The 23,959-nt window shown below is 42.6% G+C and overlaps 1 protein-coding gene across 2 annotated transcripts in view; it reads left to right on the forward strand.

Annotated features, from left to right (window-relative positions):
• Positions 1-23,959, forward strand: part of LOC119374909 (retinoblastoma-like protein 1) — a 102,600-nt gene that overhangs the window by 72,822 nt on the left and 5,819 nt on the right. For both annotated transcript variants that reach the window (XM_037645113.2, XM_037645120.2), the window contains 6 exons: positions 4,069-4,238; positions 11,588-11,767; positions 16,242-16,313; positions 16,389-16,494; positions 17,566-17,723; positions 20,109-20,165. In XM_037645113.2, coding sequence (XP_037501041.1) covers positions 4,069-4,238; positions 11,588-11,767; positions 16,242-16,313; positions 16,389-16,494; positions 17,566-17,723; positions 20,109-20,165 — 743 coding nt within the window. The remainder of the gene's footprint in view (positions 1-4,068; positions 4,239-11,587; positions 11,768-16,241; positions 16,314-16,388; positions 16,495-17,565; positions 17,724-20,108; positions 20,166-23,959) is intronic.

A 23,959-nucleotide genomic window follows, 5' to 3' on the forward strand; every position in this document is an offset into this window, starting at 1 on the left:
GGCCATAAGTGGAAAAACATTTCTTTTTCTGCTGCCAAAGCAACTAAAAACTAGGAATAAAAAAAAAACAAGAGGTACAGACACTTGCGTGCTTGTCATTGGGGGAGATGGCGTGATTGCTACCACATGACTCCGCTCTGCCAGTAGGGACATGCAGAATGCATTGCCTGCCTTCTCTTATCACTTCTGTCGGAGTGGTAAAAGAATGTTGATACCTTTAGGTTTTTCTGGAGGCCTTATGTAGATGGAGTGAACATTTCCTCCTCTAGCCAGTGCTGTGGCTCATAAATTGGCAGCAGTGATTGTAAAAATGTAGATAAGCCGTAAGTGCAAAGGCTGAAATGAGCTCAGTTGGCTGGTCATTTCGTGTGTGCTATCTCATTAGGTTAATGTTCGTTTGAGGGCTTGCTGTCTAGTGAAAGCAGGAATAATGAGATTATGCATTTTATCACTCATATTCATTCTATTCATCACACCAGCTTTGTGACGGCAAGTGCTCGTGGTCATAGAGAGAGATGTGTTCATGTTTGCGTGCATGTGCGGACACCACGCTTGTTAAGTTCATTACTGAGGGATTGTTCACTTCAGTATACAGGACGCGGCGGCCACATTTTAATAAAGGCTAAATGCTAGAGACCCGTGTACTTAAAATTTAGGTGCACTTCAAAGAGAACCCCAGGTGGTTGAAATTTCTGGAGCCCTTCACTACAGCATCTCTCATAATCATATTGTTGTTTTGGGACATAAAGCCCCAACAGTTATTATAGCTACATCCTTTTTTTTCCTTTCATTCTTCTGTAGCTCTCTGGAAATGTTTACTGTATAGTTGGGAGATTTGAAAGTGTTAGGTTGCTAGATACCCCCCTGACAGAGTATTTTGTGTTTATGGTGAACACTTAGGCATCTTTTAGAGGCATCATTATTTTGCAACAGGAGTCAAGCACAGTATCTCTGGTGCTATGACAGTTGCACGCAAATATTTGAGATTTTATATATCAATTGATAGCTTTCATTTTTGAATCTCTACCAAGATTCGTATTTGAAAATTTTTAGTAGTTGCTCGTGTTTGATCAAAGAGTATACCTATGACAGTGTTAGCTGACGAAATGAAACTCCTGGGAAAGTAATTTACTTTAACTCCTTCACGCTACCTCAGATAACTTTTTGGGGGCTAACCATATTCATATTTGGGTATGTGCTGCACTTCACGATGTCTTTTTAAATGAAAGGTGGCAAGGAAGGTAAGAGAACTTGCTCTATTTCGTTTAAAATCCTTGAAGCGATTCACACACCCAAGGATGAATGTACCTACCGACTCGCTATGCTTTCTATCCTAATGCAAGCCAAATTTTGTAGCTAATTTTGCCAAGTCTATTCTTAATTATGCTGCAGGAAACACTCCCTCTGTGCAACAGTGTGAAGGATTTGATAGTTTTCCTCTCCTCTGACCATTTCCTTGTCTTAGTCAAAATGCCTTGATCTCTGGTCGCTTTAGGGTACATTCATCATTGAGTATTGCTGGGCTTTCAGCAATAGGGACTTTTAGCTTGTACGTATACTTTTTAATGTTACTGTGTTACCGGAATACCGAATTGCGTTTACTGTTTTACCAGAACGCAAGTTTTAGAAAAGTTTTCGCTCCCCATATGTAAACGTTTGCGTACGTACGTAAACGTATACCTTTACGTTTGCACAAACCACTAAATGGTGATTGCGACTGCATTCAAACTATATTTAATGTAGATAATATTGAATTACCGCTACGGAAAAATCATATGAGAGGTTTTTAGCGTGTGCAGTATCTCGGTATACGCAAAGGGTGTAGGGATACTGGGTTACCAGACGATGGTGTCGACATCTTGTGACGCTTCGTGCAACTACAGTCATGGACGCGTTTGTTTTCGCCTAGTGTTTTTGAGTGAAAAAAATTATTAAAAGGGCATCTCATTCGTAATTATGCCGCTGCAGTGTAAATACTGGAAGTGGAACGCACGATGTTTCTGCAATAACAATTTTGTGCTTGCCTGGTTCATATTGGCCCTGCTAGATGGCACCACCTGTCCAGCCTGTCAGGGGCTTTAGGCTTCTCACGTTTACGGCTTCGGCATTATAGGTCGCTCTAGCTTCGATAATCTGGCTGAAGCAAGGTGATCGCAATTGGTGCTCGCACTTCAGCTTATTTTGACTCAACGGCTGGAGTCTCCGCAAAGCGGATATTGCGAGTAGCCACGAACAAAGGTGGATTTGCGAGATAGGGCATAAACCTAAAGTCTATCCGGCGAGTAGTTTACGTTTCGTAAAGGCCTGTACATGCGCAGATTCCTTCCGGTTTCCGGTAACACGGTAACATAAAGAAGTATACGTACAAGCTAAAAGCCCCTAATAATTTATAACTGCTACCAACCAGTAGCACATGATTTGAATGAAGGTATCAGCATCCATGCTGTAAAGATTGGAGGCTGCCTTATGTACATATGTATGATTTGGATGCAGGTTGCACGCCTGAAAATTCCTCCCAAAATGAAATCCTGGCTATACATTACTGGCAGTAAATTTGTCTTGCATTGGCATACACCTGCCCCTATTCATAACAGCCTGCTTAGAGTAAGCTATCACATAATGCGAACCTGTTTGATGATTGAACAAATTTTGCAAGTTGTCTATGAAGTGCCATCAACAACATTTGCACCGTACCAGTTAGGTTGCAGTGAACTGAGCAAATCTTTGTGGCAATGTCACGATTGCTTGATGTGAGGTACAATATGTGCAGAAGTAATGCTGCTATCTTACGCATTCAAAATCTGGCAGAAAGGCATGTTCAGTGCACAAAAAGGCTCCAACTCGAATCTTGGCAAATATCAACTTTCGAGGTTACTTGAATAATAATATAATAATATCTGGGGTCTAAGGTCTCAAAACCACAATATGATTTTGAGAGATGCCGTAGTGGAGGGCTCCTGAAATTTCGACCACCTGGGGTTCTTTAGTGTGCACCTAAATCTAAGTACACAGGCCTCAAACATTCTCGCCTCCATCGAAAATGCAGCCGCCATGGCCGGGATTCGATCCCGCGAGAGGTTACATGAAGTCTCTACACTTGACAAGCAATAGAATGCATATAAACTGTATGTTCACTTCGTCTGGCTGCCAGAGAGCAACTGTGGTATCGAGCACACCATAAAATAGGCCAGATATGCAGCCAAGAATGCAACTAAACCACTGCTTGTATCAGGTCAAGGGTGATGTATCATGTCCCACCAGTTTTCTTGTATGCATCTGAATATTTTTGTGCACTAAAGATACTTGCACTCGTCAGTGGTATGTGAAACCCATTCCATGATGTAGCGTGCTACGGCAACACATAAAATGCAGCATCAGCTCGCATCTCCTTCAGATGCTTTGTACCCGCTTGTGTAAACAATTTATTTTTGCTGTACAGAATTTGCTTTCAGTGACTAGTGATGGCAAATAAAAGTCATCAGACATTGAGCTTTAGTTGAATTTAACACGTTCCATAAAAATTGAACTTGCGGTGTGCTGCATAATGTTAAAGATGATCACTTTGGTATAGACACTGCCCCATTTAATGCGATGTTCCAAGTGCAGCCAACGATAGCACTGGTGAAAGAAAAAAAAATTTATTTCTCATAATTCATCTCAAGGGGATAGCAGCCGACACCTGGGCATCCTCAACATCTTCCCTCCCCTGTTTACCACACAGGTGGCATAGTCACAAATCTGAGTGTCTATACATCATGTTTAGATGGTGTTTTAAAAAACCTCTCTCAAAATAAGGTCGTCATTGTGATGGTTGAGCTAGATCAGTCTGAAAAATTCTGTCTTGCATTGCGTTCTGTATTTCCTGGCTGGTGTGAGTCTAGTGTTGTCCCCAAGTATAGTTAATTAGCTATTAAAGGGAATCATTCCTGCGTGAAGACATGAAATAACCTTCATTTGAGGTTTGACTGAGTTGTAAGCGTGGTGCTTCTGTACTTGATATATTCTATCAAAATGCTTTCTGAGGGATTACATTTGTGAAGTTATGTTCTGTTTTGCTTTTCTTTCCAGCTGTTCAAGCTGGCTGCACCACTAGGTATGTTACTGTAGATAGCAAGAGTGCTGCAGCACCAACGTCGGATGGCACCAGGCCAAACATTGTTACGGTGACATCGGCACCTGAAATCCCCAAAGAAAACAAGCCACTTCGTTCTGGTTCTCTGGCGCTTTTTTTCCGAAAGGTGAGCATGACTGGTACTGATTGAAGGCTGAAATAGTTGATATGCACTTTCTTTTATATAAAGGGTCTCCAAACGGAAATGCTAAATCTGTGCAGCCCAATAAAGTGTCCCTTCATTTCTTCCTTTTTTGTTGCTTTAACCCCTTCAGGGTTTTCGCCGTACATGTACGGCAGAAGCTTCCTGGTACCAAAGGGTTTTTGTCGTACATGTACGGCGTAGCGTTTATTTTTAAAACGCGCGCCTTTTTCGATCATTTCTTTTGTTTGGCCTGTGCTGCCACACTTCAGGAATACGTGGAATTTTTTTCATGCGCCGATGTCTCTCCGTTGTATTTTTTTTTTCGCTTCCCAAAACGCCGCGCCGCCTATCGCTTGCCCATCCGAGCGCGTTCGCGGTGCAGCTGGTTTAAAGTGCGCGCCTTTTTCGATCATTTCTCTTGCTTGGCATGTGCTGCCACGCTTCGGGAACACGTGGAATTTTTTTCATGCGCCGATGTCTCTCCGTTGTTACTTTTTTTATGCTTCGCAAAATGGCGCGCCACGCGCCGGCTATCGCTTGCGCAACCGAGAGTGCCCGCGGCGCGCTCTGGTTTCAAACGCGCGCCTTCTCCCATTTCTCTTGCTTGGAATGTGCTGCCACGCTTCGGGAATACGTGTGATTTTTTTTAATGCGCCAATGTCTCTCCATCTTTTTTTTTTTCTTTCCAAAGAGGCGCGGCGGCTTGTAGTCTCGCATCAGAACGCGCGCACGCGGTTCGGCCTGGTTTCGGTTTCGTCCTTCGGGTGGTTTTCGCTTCTTGCGCCCGCAAAGCTGATGGCTGTTTGGTTTCTAATCTCTCAAAGGGTGACCGCTTGTTACTCTCTCGTTTATTGCACCCCGGCGCGCGATTACATCTGTTTCCATGCGGCGCTAAATTACACAAACGACGCAGCCGTGATTGCATTTCCTGTTTTGGGGTCTCGGAAAAACTAACTATTTGTTGGCGATAAGACGAAGTATTACTGTAGCTTTTTCACTCGTTTTCCTTTCCGGACAGGCGCACAACCATATTTTTCTTCCGCACGTGCGCTCACTGACGCAGTTCGCTTACGCTATGGAAGCGCGCGCCGGTTGCGCTGCTGCCGGTGAGTCGAGCAGCGATTCTTCCGATGTGGACTATTCCCCAAGTGCCGAATCAGAATCCAATCAGAATCCGATTCATTGGATTTCAGTTCGTCAGACGAGGATTTTTTGACGAGTTCAGACTCCGATGACGATCAAGGAGCGACATCTGAAACGCGTGCACGGGGAGCCATGCTTCAAAGGCTATCACACGCTGAAAAGTTTTTAGTGTATAGAGCACGAGCGTTTTTAACCGGAAACATACTCTGGTGTGCTTATTTTTGTATGTTTGTGAGCTATGTTTATTACAATGCATACTTTTTATTCATAAAAAACTGTGAAGCTTTATTTTTAGGATTCTGCTTGATTTTACTACGAATAAACCATGTGTATGTAACAACAAAACAGATTTTTTGTCACTTTACGGTCACGAAAAAAAATTTTAGACAATTTTTTTCTTAAATAGAATCGTCTGAAGAATTTATTTCAGCAATAAAAAAATTACACATTTTTGGACTGGATTTCGCGAAAAAATTCGACCCTCAAAGGGTTAATATTGCAGTGATATGTTGAATAATTAGAAGAGGAGAACAAATGTCAGAGCTAAGATTCTAAAATTTCGAGCCAAAACTCTAGTGCGAACACATCAGTGTAACGTCACTCATTTTAATGTATTTCTTCCATACTTGAGTTTGGAGGCTGTAGATTTTTGGAAACCTGCTAAGTTCATGCTTTTGGCTCTTCTTTAGTACAGTGCTGTTAATCTTTATCTGTAAAGAAAATAACTAGGCCCTAATAGATGCTGCCGAATGTCTTGGTGTTACGGCAAGCTGGTGCAGGAATTTTAAGGAGGTGTCGCCACTCCTCTAGCTTTTGCATGTCTTGTGGCTTTCCTATCTCCTTTCTTTTTCTGTAAGAGTCTCTTTTTTTTTTTTTTTTTGATAATGTGAAGGGTAATTTGTTGTAAATAAATTACATTTTTTCTCTTTGGTCTCTCTTGAAGTTAGAGTGGACGTCTCTCTTGAAGTTAAAGAGTGGACAAATTGCAGAGAAATCATGTACCAAGTTAGTTTTGTGGATTGGCATATAGATGAATATTCTCAGTGGTGTTTGTTTTGTCCTGAACTTCTTGAGGTATTAAATGACAGCTTATCATCCTAAATTACGAAAATGTACAGTTAATAATTGGTCTATGTGGGTTTATTTAATTAGTCTGTAAAATGCTATGCAACGTCACTGTCTTATTTTGCCTTGGCTTTCTTCTAAAATATTCTGGCAAGTTGTTGATATTTCTCTGGTAAATTTTCAAGTAGACTTGGTATTAGGAATGTCTGAATTCCTCTGCACTGTTTTGAGCAACATGTCATGATGTGTAATGTCAGTGGCATGTGATGTTTAACCTTTTCATTGTCAGGCTTTGTTGGAGGTGATGCACACCTAGTGTGTCTTTCCTTATGTATTATAAATGAACACGCCCCGCCGCGGTGGTCTAGTGGTTATGGTACTTGACTGCTGACCCGAAGGTCGCGGTATTGAATCCCGGCTGCGGCGGCTGCATTTTCAGTGGAGGCGAAAATGTTTGAGGCCCGTGTACTTAGATTTAGGCGCACGTTAAAGAACCCCAGGTGGTCGAAATTTCCGGAGCCCTCCACTCTGGCGTCCCTCATTATCATATCGTGGTTTTGGGACGTATAACAACACAAATTATTAGAGCCTATCCCGGCTTGTCATTAAAACCACGTCGCTCGAGAAGGACACTGGGTGCCAGGCAAAGCATCACCACCAATACACCGAATGTGCAGAGTGTGTGATATACAGCATCCTGCTAACCTGCAGAAAACAGTATGTCGGACGAACCGGCAGATGCATGAATGACCATTTCTGTGGACACAGCAGCAATATTCGCCAAACGAACAGTGGGCACTTAGCCCTTCACTGCTGCACGTGTGACACTGCAGATTGCGAACCCCTATTCGATAAGTGCCAGGTGGTGGGGAGAAATGGATCCTAGTTAAAGCGAGAAATAATTTAGGCAGCGGACATTGTTTAGTATAAGTACAAATGTGTGTGAGCATGGCATCCATCATTGCCTTGACGGAAAAAGAACTTCATTATTTGTCCTGTGCACATGACCAGCACAAGTGATGCAAGCTTTCATTGAAAATCCTTTTTGCTTTTTTGTCCCCTATGCTCCCTTACATCACATTCTCTATTTTTTCTTGCATTCTGCAGTAGACCTCAGTTTTACATCAGTGCTTCGTCTGTTGTGTTAGTTCCTTTCTTTCGTCTGTGTCATTTTCACTTTGTTAGCCTTTGCAGACTCAAATAAGATTCTTTTTTCTTTCTTTGGTAGAAGCGTTCAGTCATTTTGAATGGCACGATAAACAATTTTGCGTTTTGTGCGTATTAACGATAGAAATGCCAGCCAGTTATTTCAGTCTGCATGGGCTAGTCAGTGGGAGTGCTTCTTGTGCATATGTGACAATGAAGAATTGTGAAGCCAGTTTTTCCTTTTTTCTTTCACTAATTCATTAAATTTGGTACAGCAAAGTACAGTGCTGTGCCTCGCTAAAACTTGTTGAGGTACTGAGGTGGTTCCATTGGGTTAACACAAAGCTACACAATGCAGTGGGATAGAACCTTCCGAATTCAGATTTTCGACTCGTTTTTCATTGACAGCACACTTGGAAAGTGCAATTTTCTCATACTTAGATTTATTTCTTAAGTTTCTCTGCACATTAAAGGAATACCTGGAATTGCAGGCAAAAAAAATTTTTTTTTTACTGGAAAAATTAATCAAATTGTTAAAGAATCATCATGCAAAGTGGTGGGTGGTCAGTCAAAGTGGTGAGTGGCATTTCCCCTACCACCGTCATTTGGAAATCTCTGGTGCATAGATAAACTAATGTTTGGGAAAATGTCTTGTAGGTTCTGCTGAGGATTATAAATATTTGCTACCAGGATGCTTTTTTTTTGTTCGAGTAGGCCGATATTAGTTTTGTAGTGTATGATAAATCAAACCTTACATTTTTGGTGTCTACAGCATTAAGAGTTCCATGAGTATGACCTGTGGAAAGCCTCAGTTAAATTGTATCCAAAATCTTCAACAACCAGCACAGTAGCGGACAATGGATAAAGAAGGAAACAAAGACAAGCGCTGACTTCCAGCTGAGAATTTATTGAAAAATGCACTGTACTATATATGCCAGCATACTACGTCACATGAGCGCATGCGCATGAGGTCATGCAACAAGCGGCAAAAAGTGAAGTAGAAAAATCTTATCGGATGTAACAAAATACAAATGCACAAGAAGAAAGCAACGAAAAGCATGTGAGAGGTGTGTACCATGGTTACCTTTTGTGGCATGCTTTTCGTTGCTTTCTTGTGCATTTGTATATCGTGTATTGTGTTATGTCATAAAATTTTTCTGCTTAACTTGTTGACACTTACGCGACTATGCGTGCACAGGCCAGCAAAAAATTTGGAGCTCACTCAGACTCATTCATGAAATGTATTTTGTCCTTAGGGCTCACTCGGACTCAGACTCACCAAAATTTTCCTCATCTGGACTCGCTCGAGCTCAGGCTCACTAAAGTTTTCCTCATCTGAACTCACTTGGACTTAAACTCACCAAAACATTACTCACTCAGACTCATGTCTTGATCTGAGCCTGAGCGAGTCTGAGTACTCATGAGTCTGTTATCGTATATTCAACTTTTTCAACCATAGCATCAATGCTTTTTTAACACCAAAATCTCATAATTGGTGCTCTGCTTGGTGCCTTTTAATCTTGTACCTTAAAATACTAGTTATCAATGGTTGTAATCCAGTAAGAACAATTTTACTGAAAGAGATGACTTACACAAGATATCTTTATCAACAACTTTCCGTGAAAGATTTTGCCGGAGGAAGGTCAAAAGAACCCCCCCCCCCCTCCTCCGTAACTCGCGCCTTAGATCAATAAATATTGAAATGGTGTATGAAAGCTAATGCTTTGAAGTATGTGTGAGTAGCTGTGAGTACTATAAACATGGGCCGACATAAGGCAATGTTGAAGTTAGTCAATTGGACCATATCTCGGCAAAAAAATGTGGAGCTCACTCACACTCACACAAGAAATATATTTCGCACTTTGGGCTCACTCTGACTCAGACTTACCAAATTTTCCTCATCTGGACTCACTCAGACTCGTGACTCAGTGCGAGTCTGAGTGAGCTTGCCGTCCTATGCGTGCGCTCACGGTATTTAGTATGCCGACATACATATATGTGCGTTTTTCAATAATCCTCAATTGGAAGTCAGCGCTCGTCTTTATTCCCTTTCTTGTCCGTTGTCCGCTACTGCACTGGTTGTTGAAAACGGATTACCAACTAGCCTAATCTCAAACCTTGTATCCAACACTAGGTTACATTTTGATATGTTAAACCAAGTGTTCTGCATAAGTCACCTATTCAAACTGGTAACAACTTGTTTAAGGCAAGAGCATTCCTTTTCTAGTGGCTGCATCCAAATGAAGCTGCAGGATGCTTAAACTAAGATTGTTCTTTGTCTTACTTTATTATTATTATTATTATTATTATTATTATTATTATTATTATTATTATTATTATTATTATTATTATTATTATTATTATTATTATTATTTTGCTTTCTTAACTGTCAGTTTCATCAGTACAGCCTCATCAGGCAGAACCATGAATATTAAATTATATCACCTGTTATGCAGCCTGTTCAAAAATTGTGCCATTTGAAGCATGGCTTCAGACATGAAGAAGGGAGATTGTTCATGCCACAAATAGCAGAGGTTGCAGTTATGTGGTATCACAAACCATTCAACACCATGTCGCTCAGCTTAGTTTAATGGTTGAAGGTTGACTGTGTTGTGGAAAGCTGCCAAATTATCCCTTCATTGCGCAGTGCTCTTGGAAATACAGGGGAAGACCCATTTTTCAATTTTGTCATATCGAGTGTTGAGCTGACTTTAATTGTGGTGCCACTGTCCTGGTGTGTGTGTGCATGTGCTGGGTTTGTCTGGTAGCTAGGGGTCACCAGGTCAGATTTTTGGACGGGGATAATCTTTTTCTTTTTTTCACATCCTAAGTTGCACTGCACTTGGCACTTGTTTCAAACTGGTCACATTTACATAATTATTCTGAGGAATCGGGTTGATTGAGCTACAAAGTGTAGTGTGTAAACGAAGCTACAGAAGGATTTTCCAGAATACGAGACTGTAAGGGACCTCCGGTCAGTTAGTGCATAAACCAGTATTGAGCAGCAAGGTAAAAAAACTTGTAAAACATACAAAAAAATTTAAGCATGAATAAATCGTCAATGAATCGTACAAAATTACTGCAACAATACAAGACAATACTGCTAAAACAGAATATGAGTATTATATAGTTTGCAAGGAAATTAATGGGACTGAGCAAGAATACAGAATATGAACTACTAGTAGGATATATTTGTTGCATTCTCAAAGAATAATGAAAGTACTGGATCGACATCTATCAATCCTATAAAGAATGAAGGAGACAAAATTTTCTCTCAATGCTCCTTCAAAGGACGCTTCACCAGAACTCCATAAGAAATTTATGTTATGAAATAGAAGTTCTGAAGCACGATGGGAATGTTCTACTTCTGGAATTTATTGAATGGGTGAAGTAATGGCGAATGACAATTATGATTACAGGAGCTGATGGCTTCTTCCGTTGCCTCAACCAGCAGTGCTCCTCTGTTTCCACCTATGCTGTAGCAAACAGCTCATAAAATGTTTACGTAATGAGTCCTTCCCCGCACACTCTTTCTTTCTTTTTTGTTGCGGGCAACATTTCAAATAGTGATTTTATGTGCTATGCATTTCATGGCAATCCTTGTGTTGCTTTATTGCTGCTGGCTATTCGTGTCCTGCACCATGACCTTCTGACATTCACATTGGACCTGCGACGTGGTAGGTGAAACCCGCGATATTATTTGCTGGCAAGTAATGCCACAGAATATTTAATGAGCAGTTTTCATAATGCACATGGATGCCCTCTTTTAGTTGTCACCACATGGTTTACACACTGAGCTTTGTTTTTAATTGGTTATGTTAACTTCTAATAGTGTATGAAGGTGTACCCTGTCATTTAATGAAGACGTAAGCAAAACATTCTTGTAAATGTTTGTTTTGTTAGCACGTCTCAACTGAATAACGGAACATTTATGAGATTTTTTCTCCTAAAGTCTTTTATTTTACTCCTTTTGCCAGGTTTACCATTTGGCAGGTGTGCGTTTTCAAGACCTCTGTGCAAGGCTGGGAATCCTGCAGAAGGACATACAGCTCAAAATATGGACATGCTTTGAGCATTCTATTGTCTGCCACATTGATCTCATGAGGGACCGACATTTGGACCAGCTCATTTTGTGTGCAGTTTATGTCATCACTAAAGTAAGGCTGCAATCGAACTTTTTAGCTCCCTTTTTTTTTTTCTTCTGTGGGGCTTTGTGTCAATCCTAAGATCTTTGCTTGCTAACGGATAATTGAAAACAACAGTATGAAATATGTTGTAGGCATTAGACCACTCACATTTCTTTAGTATGTCTGGAGTGAGGGAGCAGTGGCACTGATGAAGGCTTGGGTCAATTAAAGGGACACTAAAGGCAAATATTAAGTCGACGTTGATTGTTGAAATAGCGGTCCAGAAACCTCGTAACGCTGCTTTTGTGCCAAGGAAGTGCTTATTTTGAAATAAAATCACGTTTTTAGTGGTCCGCATCGCGTTAGCGCGCTTCAAATCTCCCGCCTGAAAATACGACTCTCATACGTCACTGCTGCCATGCCCAACGTTGCCCGCTTTTACTGCGCGGCCGCCGACACTAGTAGCAGCCGAGCGGAAGTAGCGGGACCCACAGTAGCAACAACGGCGCTGCGGCAAAGACTTGCTCGGATGGGCACATTCAAAGCCGTCACCAAGTTGCGGTTGGTCTCGTAATCCTCAGTACGAAAGTGCAGCGAGCACACACGCAGAGGTTTTGACTGTTTAGCACACTGGCGCAATGGCATGACACTAAGCCACTTCGAGCGTAAGGGTTCATTCCGCGGCACCCAGCGAAAAGACACACCGGTTTCCTTGCTGCAGCACTGGCGTTGTGCACCATTCGGGCATCCGGCAATATCACATGCATGCGGCATTTTGTCGAACTTTCTGTCAGAGCGACCTTCACGGGCGCGCAAAACACGCACGGCAGTACGCGATCTCGAAACTACCACTGAGACGGGCGAGGCACAGTTCGGCGAAAACGGAACCTTTGAACCACGCGCGCCGTTCCCCATGGCAACGCCACGGAGGTTTTGTTTTCCATGAATCAAGCGGAAACGGACAAACAGCATTTTATTACGTCTTTTGATGCTCGGAATGTTCTTTTTTTACTGCTGCTAGTTTGATTACTAGGGATTTATTGTAAGCCGACTTCCCTACGTCATCGGGATCACTTCGAAAATGTCCCACTCGTGGCGCTCGTCATGTGACACATTTAGCTTAATTTCTCGGTAAGTAGGGCACTGCTGTTGATAATATTGCCGTTTTAGAAGTTGTCATACATTGGGCTTTCACTCTGACATAAATTGTTATTTGCCTTTAGTGTCCCTTTAAGCAAGTGAAAGTAGGAAGACAATAGTTAGAGGTGCCTATGTGTCATGTCTTTAAAGTGGTACTGACACAAAAAAATTCGCGGCTGAGATAGCCTGGGGGATCGATTCCCATGAACATGCGTATATAATCTGCAAAATATCAACAGCAAATATAGCTTGGAAGGTATTTTAAATGAATTTTGAAGTTGCTACTTCCCTCACATGACCGTGCTGCAACAAGTTATGATGATGTCATAGCCGCCATGGTTTTTTGCTGCGTTCACTCCAGCAGCCTACTTCTCGGTGGCTGCTCCCGTACAACGCGGAAGTGCGTCACAGTTCTGTGTGCTGACGTGATCGAGCGCTGCACCCACTAGCTGGGGATAGTTGCACCTGGAGGCTTGTCATTTTTGAAACCGAAACTGACACTGGTCGGTAATGAGGAGCCTGTAATTAATTATCTGTCGCGCACTGCACCAAAAGATGTGCCGTGTTATGACTGACAGGCCCCCAGCAACACATTGCAGCAAAAAAACGCGAGGCCAATATTTTTGTGTCAGTACCCCCTTTAAGATACCAGATTTACTTTAGCCAGGGGGTAAATAAGACTGTGATATAGTACTTGCCACTCCCCCAATTGTATGGGCACGACCATAAATATCTCAAAAAACAGCCCTAACCCCACTGCGATAAAAAAAGAGAGAAAAAAAAAAGAAAAGGTAGAGTGTTTCTAAAGCTTTCAGGCCTTGAGGAACCCCAACAGCTTTCCGGAGTGACCACAAGACCCTGCCCGCTCTCCACCGATATAAAGGGTGGAGCACTTCTGGTCCTACGTTTATTCACTGCAGCCCTGCAGTCGTGTTTGTGTGTGGCCTTTGTTATCTATGATTCTTGCATGTTTTTTTTAATCTCAGTGAAGAACTCGCTATAACAAATAGACACAGGACCCCCCCCCCCCCATCTCCGCAGCACTTAAAGGGATACTGAACAAAATTTTCGCCGCCGAGATAAATGACTCAATTGAAAGATTGGGTGCTGAAATTTGTTGAAACAACCTTCATTTCAGCCAGAGACTAGCAGAAAATAATGAATTTAATGCATTTTTCGCGAATTGGCGCGTCTAGCGGCCGCGCCGCGAACTAGAGAGGAAGTGACGCGAAACTCCGCGGATAGTGACTCGCCAACCGTGCTCGCAGCAAAATCGCTTACCAATCGCCATCGCAAGCCGCCACCCGCTGCCGCGCGTCTCTGCCAAAACGTGTTTTCACGGTCGGAAAGGTGTTCTCCGTGCGTGTTCTCAACCGGCAGCCAACGACGCCATTGCCGCGCTCTCGGCCGTATATTTGTTTTCTCAAGCGGAGCTTGCGCCCACGTCTACGAATTTGCCGTCTGTGTTGTGTGCTGCTACGTAATGTGAACGGTGAAGCACCTGACACAACGCAGAATGCCTCAACGCTGTTCTGCGCTAGGGTGTGCCCTGTCATACCTTTCCAACAGAGCCGAAGCTTCGAAGGATATGGATTCGCGCTGCGCGCCCATCGCAGCCAACGTGGGTGCCTTCAAAGCGTGACTTTTTGTGCTCCGAACACTTCGAGGATAGTGACTATGAGTTACTGTGTAAATTGCTGGTCCCGGCTGCCGACCCACGTTGGGCTACGGCGGCTCGTCTGGATCGTCGTCCTTGCTGTCGCTTGACACAGCAGAACGGTCACACGCATATGGTTGTATTTGGCGCATCCGTTTTGGAGCCCTGTCGAACTCGGAGTCGCAATGACCGCTCGTGGAACCACTGTCACTCACACCTTGCATCATTGCGCTCTCGCGACACGCTCGGTAGTTGTAGCGGTTTTTGAGGAATAAGCGCTATTTTGTTTCCTATGTGGGGAAAAGAGGACAAGGCTCAGCGCCACACCAGCCACCCTCGGTTCTTGAGAGGAGAGGTGGAGAAAGGGAAGTAAGTGGCAGGGCAGGAGAGAGCGTGCCGGTTGCCCCCCTCTTGCTGGAGCACTCGACGTCACGTCCGCCGACAAGCGTAGTGGCATGCAGCCGCCGCGCTCTCACAATCCACTAAAAATACGGCCAACTGCTGAAATAAACGCTGCGTACAGGAACAGTCGTGTCGTCCGAGTCGAATGTAAGTGTTTTCGTAGCTTTTTCAAATTTTTGTTCAGTATCCCTTTAAACAGTTTCTTCATGCAAATGAAGAGTTGTACGCACATAAGTTTTACTGTCAATCATGCTGTGAAATGGTTCTTCAGCAAACTTTGCCATAGTACATAGGTGTCATGCAGAAAAGCATACTAAGCGTGGCAAGAGGCCTCCAGCTGTCATGGGGCATAGCACATTTCATCTCTTAATTGCGCACCTTATAATTACGAGTTCCAGCAAAATCGCATAGGTTTAATAAGAACTTTATTGGCAATCATTCAGAGCTGTCTATGGCGTTGCGACAACCCTGAGAAAGAGTGAGTAAAAACATTCCAGAGTCCCCCCCCCCCCATGTCTTTTTCTATGTGACTATGGTACGTGCTTGCCGTCAAAAGGGCTTGGGAATGCTGTTATATCGCGGCTGCAGATTGTGAAAAAAAAAAAAAAAAAAACTCGATGCAGGATTGGTACCTTTATTAGAAATATATTTCCTTGTGTTTTTTAGTATAAGAAATCTGTCAAGGCTTCCACATTATGCACAGAAAAAGTGTTAGGAAGAAGTACTAATGCTCTTAGCTGTGGCGAGCCGCATTTGTGTGAAGCTGAAACCTAGTTAAGGGAAAACACTACAAAAAATGGCGTATGTCGTCATATTTTACACATATGCCACTTGTTCTATGCTGATATTCACCACTTATTGCACGTTTTTGAGGCACATTTGTTGGTCATTAAAATTGTATAGTAAGGAAAGCTGCGCATGCAACTTGTCGTGCATGAAGCTAGGGCCACTTATCAAGTGGATCAATCCAACCCAGCGATGGCCAGGAGGAGGGGAAAAGGGACATTGGCTGTCTACAAAAGACTACAAAAAATGGCGTATGTCGTCATATTTTACACATATGCCACTTGTTCTGTGCTGATATATTATGGTAACATCAACTCTGTTATTCCCCCTTCCCCATCCACCTTTTGTTTCTTTGTGCTACCAGGTTACAGTAATTATTGGGTGTAACAATGGAATTTTCATGGCATTTGACTAAAGTTATAAGCAGTTGTACAGCTGCTTTGTAAAAATTAGTTTTGTTTCCTCTGAGTGGCCCATTTAAAGGTGATATAAAGGTGACAATGTTTTATTGTTCTTTAGGTGACCCGGGTAGAGAAGAGCTTTCAAGAAATTCTGCACTGTTACCGGCAACAGCCTCAGAACAAGAGCCATGTGAGTGCTTGCTTTTTTGGCTTCTTTGCTTGGCATATGCTTGACATGCATGCTTTAATTTTTCTTATACCACAGGTGTATCGCAGCGTACTGTTACGAAAGAATCCAACACATAGTGACAACAGCAGTCGCACAGGCTCTAACTCCAGTTCACCTGTTCCAGTGGACAAAGATGATGGAGGTGGGTGGCTGCTTCTTACCTATTCAAGTTTTAAGCATTCCTTTCTTGCACTTCAATAAAATGAAAGAAAAAAGACTGTATAGTACTTTGCAGTTAGTGTGTTGTTATGGTATGTGTTCCCAACAGATACATGTTATCTAGGTTTTACGGTAGTGCATGCATGCTTGTAGGGATGTTTACCACCTTGGTTGGAAGTTTATTGTTAGGCACTTATCGTCGCTCGCTGCCACCTTTGGTCAGCCAATTTCTTGGTTACAATAGGCAGATTTTTCATTTAGCATCAAGTAAGCATGATATTTTGCATACCCTGACCTTAGTAGACATTACTGAGGGCATGCTTGCAAAATCTTTTGTGCGACTTGCTCACCCTCTTTTTGAAGCCTTAAAACAAGAAAAAAAATCACACCATCTCCCGCTAAAGGGGACCATGAGGCGATGCGAAGCAGCGTTTCGGTATGTAGAGCCCGCGTTTCAGAGGGGGAGTGGAGATGGGAGAGGGGAAGTAGAGAAAGGGAGAGGGGAAGGGGAAATGGGAAGTGGAGAGGGCTTGCGCATGCGCAGTAAGGGTGGTCACGCCGCACACCACCACCAGATTGAACTCCGCTATAAGATGCTTCACATCTAATAAGGGAAGCAGAGTGTGCGAATCATGTGAGTAAATATGTTATGCAAAAAAAAAAAACCAGAAAAGTTGAGATGGTTACCTCAAGTTGTATATTGTAGTGATTTATTTCATCTTTATCCTATCTTTTCTCTCCCCTGCCCTGAGCTTTGTCATTGGCTCAGATGTTTGCATCATTGTTATTGCTGGGATAAGGCGTTGAGCATGACATAGCAGTAAGAATGTTGAACGAAGCAGATCACTGCAGAATAGGCCTTTGGAGTGCACTTTTGTAGATGCTGTTCTCAGTTTTTGGCATCAAAAGGTAGCTTACAAGCTCATTTTGTTTGTGTTGCCCCCGAGTGCTGGTAAACATAGTGGAATCCTGATATATGAAATTGATTTTCTTGCAGAAAACAAAATGATCATAATTTTCAGCCAGGTGGGCCATTGTTTTATGTGAATTTCAGATAACAAACGGACTGAACAATTGAGCTCCACACGGTCATCCAGCACACTTCCCATGATGCTTCCCAACAGTCAGCCTCCAACTCCAACTCGCTTGGCCGGCACTGCAACGCAGTTTGAGTTTGATGAACGGGGTGACATCATAAAGTTTTACAATGAAGTAAGCCTGGTCGCTTTTTTTTAGTGTATAATAGTCGTAATACACTGCAACCTCATTATAACAAAGTTGCATTTGACACGAAAATAACTTTGTCATATCCAAAAATTCGTTATAAGCGTACATTTAAACCACTGTAGCTATTACCAAGGGTATTTTTCGTTTACATCGTTATAGCCGATAATTTGTTATATCCGTGTTCGTTATATCTAGGTTTAGTGTATTCGTGAATTTCCAGTAGCTAGAGAAAGAACTTTGCATATGCTGAAATTCTGGCTCGGAATAAATGGATTTGAACCCAGCAACTTTCATCATAATTTTTGTCTGTAAACAAACTAAATTATGAGACATGTTTGAAAGAAACATTAAGTAGGCCTGTGCAAAGAGTTAAATTTCATAATCCAGTAGAGTATGAATAATGGAGAAAAACAAAACCTGCCGGGTCTGGACCCTTGCGATGAAAGGAACAAAAGAAAGGGAATTGATGGGGGAGGCATTTATGTTAGACGCAAAGATGTCATGCCAACAGATAATGAAGCCAAGAAAAGCATAAGAGGCATTATTTGTAGCTCTTCGGTTAATGTTTAGTTACGAAATGAAAGGAATGTGAATTAAAGCGTATGCAACCTTCACATAATGCAAAAGTTGTGGGTTTGGTTCCCACCAGGACCAAGCTTTTTTTTTGTCCACTTTAGATCATTCTCTTTTTATCTCACGATTACTACACTTCTGTGAGAAAGTAAAATAATGCCCTCTATGCTTTTCTTGGTGTTATATCCTCTTTAGAGTCATTTTCCAGCCAGTATCTTGTGACGTTGAGGACACTTTTGTTAGTTACTCCATTTGTCATAATGAACATAGTATGAAAGATGGCGACACAGGTAGAAAGGTGCACACAACAACAATTACAGCCTCTACACTGTAATTGTTGTTTGAATGTTAACGATACTGCATGCTGCAGCACATCTTTGTTTTCTGTATACTTAAAAGTGTTACTAAAGATTAGAATTATTTCTCTTGTATTAGTAAATTACTCTTTTACTAGACCAAAAAACAGCTCTTTATGCAAGAATACGCTGGTAAAACTCGGAAAAAAGATTACAGATGCCATCACCACCTCGAGGTTCCTGTGCCAACTTACTGTAACATCTTAGGTTTGTTGGTGTTTGCTAGGACATACATAATTCTTTATCGCTGAAGCTAAATCACGTTGTGTTCTAAGGTAGCCAGAGGCTTAACATACTGTATTTACTCGTGTAATGGGTGCCCCCCCCCCCCCTCCTGATAAGTTGAAGCAAAGTTGGGGGTGCATTTATGATGCGGAGTAAATTTACAAAAACTTTTTTGGAATGAGCAAAAAATGCAGTAATGCAAAAAAAAAAAAAGCGTTAGATAGGTTACTTTTGCAGTAAATAAGCACGTACACTATTTGCAAACAGGTTGTATTGCAATAGCAATTATATGGATACCCCAAGCACATTTTTGGCATCACCATCATGTTCCATATAAAATCCAAATCGATAGCATCGCCCCTCACGTTGTATGTTCTATGTGTGAGTGAAAGCGCACGAGCACTACCAACAAATGCCGCTCAAGCAGAGATGAAATGACCCAGCCATCTCCGTCGTGCATGGAGATAGGAGCCGGATGGGAGGCTGCGCGGGTGCAGCAGGACATGCATGCTTTAACTGACCGAGCAGGGTCGTGTGTGCCGTACCCCGTATCTTTAGAGAGGATCACCAGTTAGTTCACAGCTTTGTAAATTTTGGGCTCTCATTGCGCAAAGTTTGCATTGATGCCTTAGGAAAGCGACCGGAGGGGTCGGCATAATAAAGAAAGAAAGAAGAGCACTGTGGTGAGAAGGCGGCATGTGTCTGCTGCTACAGTTGCTATGACATCCGCCAGATCGAGTGAAGTGGGAAAGCTGCAGCGCGACCATTTGCGGTACTGCAGGGGATAAAAGTTGGGGGTGTGTTTATTACATGGGTGACAAAAAATCCAAATTGTTGACAACTAAAGTTAGGGGTGCGTTCATTTCTTGAGTAAATACGGTAGGAAGTATAATAAAATTTTGCTGAGACAGTTGACCAAAATACGAAAAAGGACATTAAAATCCATCTTGTCACGCTGAAACTCAGGTGCTGAAGCTGCAGTGCAAGTTTAATAACTGAAACTTTGTGCCTCATTTTTTTTTCTTTTTTTTTTTACGATGAACTTATGATGATGCAATTAATGACAATAGAGTTCTTGGAAATTGACTTATCAATATTAATGGATGTAGTGTTTCACTTTAGTGTCCCTATAACATTGTGGTGTGGGTTTTCAGTTTTGCATTGTTGCTTGCTTCTCTTCTAGTGCAGCACTGATGTATTATGTTTCATTTTGCAGATATACAGGAAAAGAATGACGACATTTGCCATAAAATTCTCTCCAGATTCAAGCAAGGTAGGCAAACTTTCTTGTACACCAATGGCAGAAAAGCAGTGGTGGTCCAACTACGCCAAAGTTCACAATTTTTTGCCTGTTTAAACAGCAGCGGAGTGTTTTTGGTGTAACATGTTCTTGATAGCACACCAAAACACCACAACAGCATTTCCAAATTCCGTGAAACACCTCCTTTCTTCCTCTTTCCACTGATGCACGTTGTCTCGTTTAGGGAACCCTCTAACACTTTTCTATTCCTTCTTTTTTCCATTTTTGGCTTGTGTAGACAATGATGGACTGATAAATACAGCATAAATGAAAGCGATAGGGGCACACAGTGCAAGTTACTTTACTGAAACAGTCCATATACAAACAGCCAATATCATCAGTTGCAAGCATGTGTTGTCCATATACAAACAGCCAATGTCTGCCAGTTGCAAGCATGTGTTGGTCTGGTGGTCGATAGCTTGGCAGTGTTGTGTGCTGTTATCATGGCGGAAAACCTGAAAAAACGGACTGCATGGCATATGCGACAAAGATGGAAATTATTCGGCGTGTTGAAAGAGGAGAAACAAGTATGCACGTTGACTCTTTTGTGACCACGTAAAAAAGAGGCAGTGGAGAAGGGTGTCAGAAAGTTTTTTTTTTTTTAATCAAGTCAAAGCGCTATATTTCTGTTACATACATCGAAGTGAAAATAATGAAATAGTCTTTCATACAGACCGAAATATTACACATAATGGTTATATATAGTAATAATAAAAAAAATGTCCTATTGAACACTTGCTGCAAGGACAACATAAGAAAGTTGGAATAAACATAGATACTTGAGCAAAAATACTACAGTAAAAAAAAAATCCAAGATATAGAAAACATGGCTCATTGCCTCTTTATTATTTTGAAAAGTTTGGTATACATATCTACAACACTTTTTTTGGTGTACTTCAAAACAAGCGCAGTACTCATGCCCATAACGCTTGTGCCACTGAACGAAACAGTTCCGTACAGTAGTAAACCACAAATGTACGTTAAATGTACTGCAAAAAACATTTTTCAGCTCGGTTTTCTTCTGCTGATAACAGAGCTTGCAATTCTTGCGCCTGTCTACTTTTTCTGGCTTGTGGAGCGCGTGCCTCGCGAATGGGGGTGGATGAGGTGTAGCAGTGCGGGCTGGCCTGGCATAGTCAAGATTGGGAAGGTGATGGATGGGCTCTTCACTAAAAGCTTGTTGAGGCTATCAAACAGAAATAAAATAATGTGAACAAACAGCAAGCCTCTTTCGCTACTCACGAGAGAAGTGAATGTGAAACTACACTCGCCTATGAGTACTGGCTCTGAAGTACCAGGTCGATCTTCGGACTCCTCACTGCTCATCTGCCGTCGAAGCAGCGGAATCACGCAGTTCTAGTCAGTTTCTTTATGCGGCCTAGCGCGAGCCCAACGCCATGGTTTGCCATGTTCGCTGCCGCTACCCAGAAATCTCTCTCTGATGTATCACTGCTTTCCGGAAAAATGGCAAACTATGCCGAAACCGAAAGTCTAGTGGTAGAACTACACGTTAGATAGCAATACATGTAAAAACGTGCAAACATTTGAACCGCAGCACGTGGAAAGCCGTCGATCATACTATATGATCGATGCTCCAAGGAGGCCGTCCCGAAAGAGTTAAGCACACTTCTGAAGTAGAAGAAGGTGATTGTGAAGAAGCATGGAGGGAAGCATTCAAACGCACGGTGTATTCGAGCTGCCGCATTTGAACAAGTGGAAAAATGTTTGGTTTCTCGACGTCAGGGCTTGTAACATTCTGATGTTGGGGCTAGTGCTTCAGCAAAAGGCGAGAGACTTCGCATTCATTCTTGATACATAAGATTTTAATGTCAGCGTGAGGTGGCTGCAGAGTTTCTAAAACAGCTACGACATCGTAGGAAAAGCCATCTTGGGTGAAAGCGAGTCTGTGAATGCCGAAGCAATGGACATGTGGCTAAAAGGAGAGTGGCTTTAGATTCTTGCCAAGCACCAGCCGAGAGACGTATTTAATGCAGACAAAAGAGGCTTCTTCTGGCACATGCTGCCGTGCAAACTCGATACCCGTGGGCAGAAATGTCACGGCGGGAAGCAAAACAAAGCCTGGATCACGGTCCTGCTTGCCGTAAGCATGGATGGTTCAGTAAAGCTTCGTCTGTTTGTTGTGGGCAAGTTTTAGACCCCAAACTACATGAGAAATTGACGTGACCTCCCAGTCACCTATGCTTAGAACAAAGGGTCATGGGTGACACGTGAGCTGTTCGGAAAATAGTTGAGGGACTGGGATAGAGAGCTTGGGGATCAGTGCAGGAAAGTGTGCCTCCTTGTTGACAGTTTCTTAGCACACTACGCCAGCGTGCCGTTGAGCAACATTGAGCTCAAGTTTCTGCCGCCAAACACCACCTCCAAGTTCCAGCCCGTAGATCAAGCCGTCATTCGTGCTTTTAAAGCGGTCTACGTGCAAAGGCCTATTGAGTGGCTTCTTGTTCGACTTCAAATGAATGAAGGACTAAACATTGATCTGTTGAGCGCAATAAAAATGTTAAAAGCCGCTTGGGAAAGTGTCAAGAAAGAAACAGTTGCTGACTGCTTTCGACATGCTGGCCTCACTGTTGGCACTGAGGCCGTTGAAGAGCCCACTGGAGATGTTGACGGCTCTGATGAATTTTGCGAGCTTAATGAATGTGGAGCAATTTTTCGCAGTTTGTAGGCGACAGGTCGGACACGCCGATGATGGATAACTTCGTTGGTGACGACGACGCGTCAGAGGCGGTTGCCAGACTGATTGATGTGAAAATTACTGCAAAGGTGACCCGCCAGAAACCCAGGAAGGAAGCCCTGGAGGCGGGAGCTGTGGACCCCGAAAACATGCTGCCGCCAACTTCTAGCAAGGCCGTGGCTGCATTGGTACGACGCTGTTGCAGCACCATGGAAGGCACTGGGCTTAAGTTCGTAACATGCCTTGACAGCATGGAGCAAGGCATTATAGAGCATGCCATCAACATGAAGAAACAAGCAACGCTGGATATGTTCTTTTTGGCCCAATAAATGTATTTTTATTCAAGTGTTCTGTCCATTCCAGCCTAGCTACTGACCAATTCGTGCTAGTGCTTCAGCAACTTCCTGCTTAAAATTTGTACAGCGCATTTTGGCTGCAACAAACCGTTTTGCAAATTTTGCGGAGTTCGTTATGACTGAGGTTCGGCTGTAGCTGCTTATTGCAGCACAGGAATAAAAGAGACAATTTCTATGTCAATATTCCTATTAATTCGTCAGGGTATAGTGGGATGGGGATGCATTAGTTCCGAGTGATCACAGAACTTTAAAGTTCTCTTTGCTGTACCCACTTTGAGAGCCCGAGAAATATCTTGTGCTGCAGCCAGCATCAAACCGCCATCTCGCTCTATCTTGTACGTGCTTCACAGCAATAGAGAATTGTGTATTGTGGTGAAGCCTCCCAAGAGTGTCTGTGGGGTCGTGATACATGGTCCAGTTGGTGTTGAATATTTGAGCGTGTACTCTCTGTTGCATGTCATGTAAGCATTTTACAATTATTTGCTTGCGTAACAAGAATTATTGAATGCAATGGGCTTTACATACTAAGTTGGGGCAATTACAAGTACTTTGCACATAGGTAGTCACAAATAGAAGGTTGTTTGCAATGAACACATATTTACATACATTTAATTGAATGCCAGTTGCAGGTTTTATTAATAGGTTGATTTTTCTGTTTGGAGTGATCCGTTGACACCTGCCGCTTGCAGGAGCTGTGTAGGTGCGCATTTGTCACT

The sequence above is a fragment of the Rhipicephalus sanguineus genome, chromosome 1 (assembly GCF_013339695.2).
Source record: "Rhipicephalus sanguineus isolate Rsan-2018 chromosome 1, BIME_Rsan_1.4, whole genome shotgun sequence".
In the NCBI taxonomy this organism is placed as follows: Eukaryota; Metazoa; Arthropoda; class Arachnida; order Ixodida; family Ixodidae; genus Rhipicephalus; species Rhipicephalus sanguineus.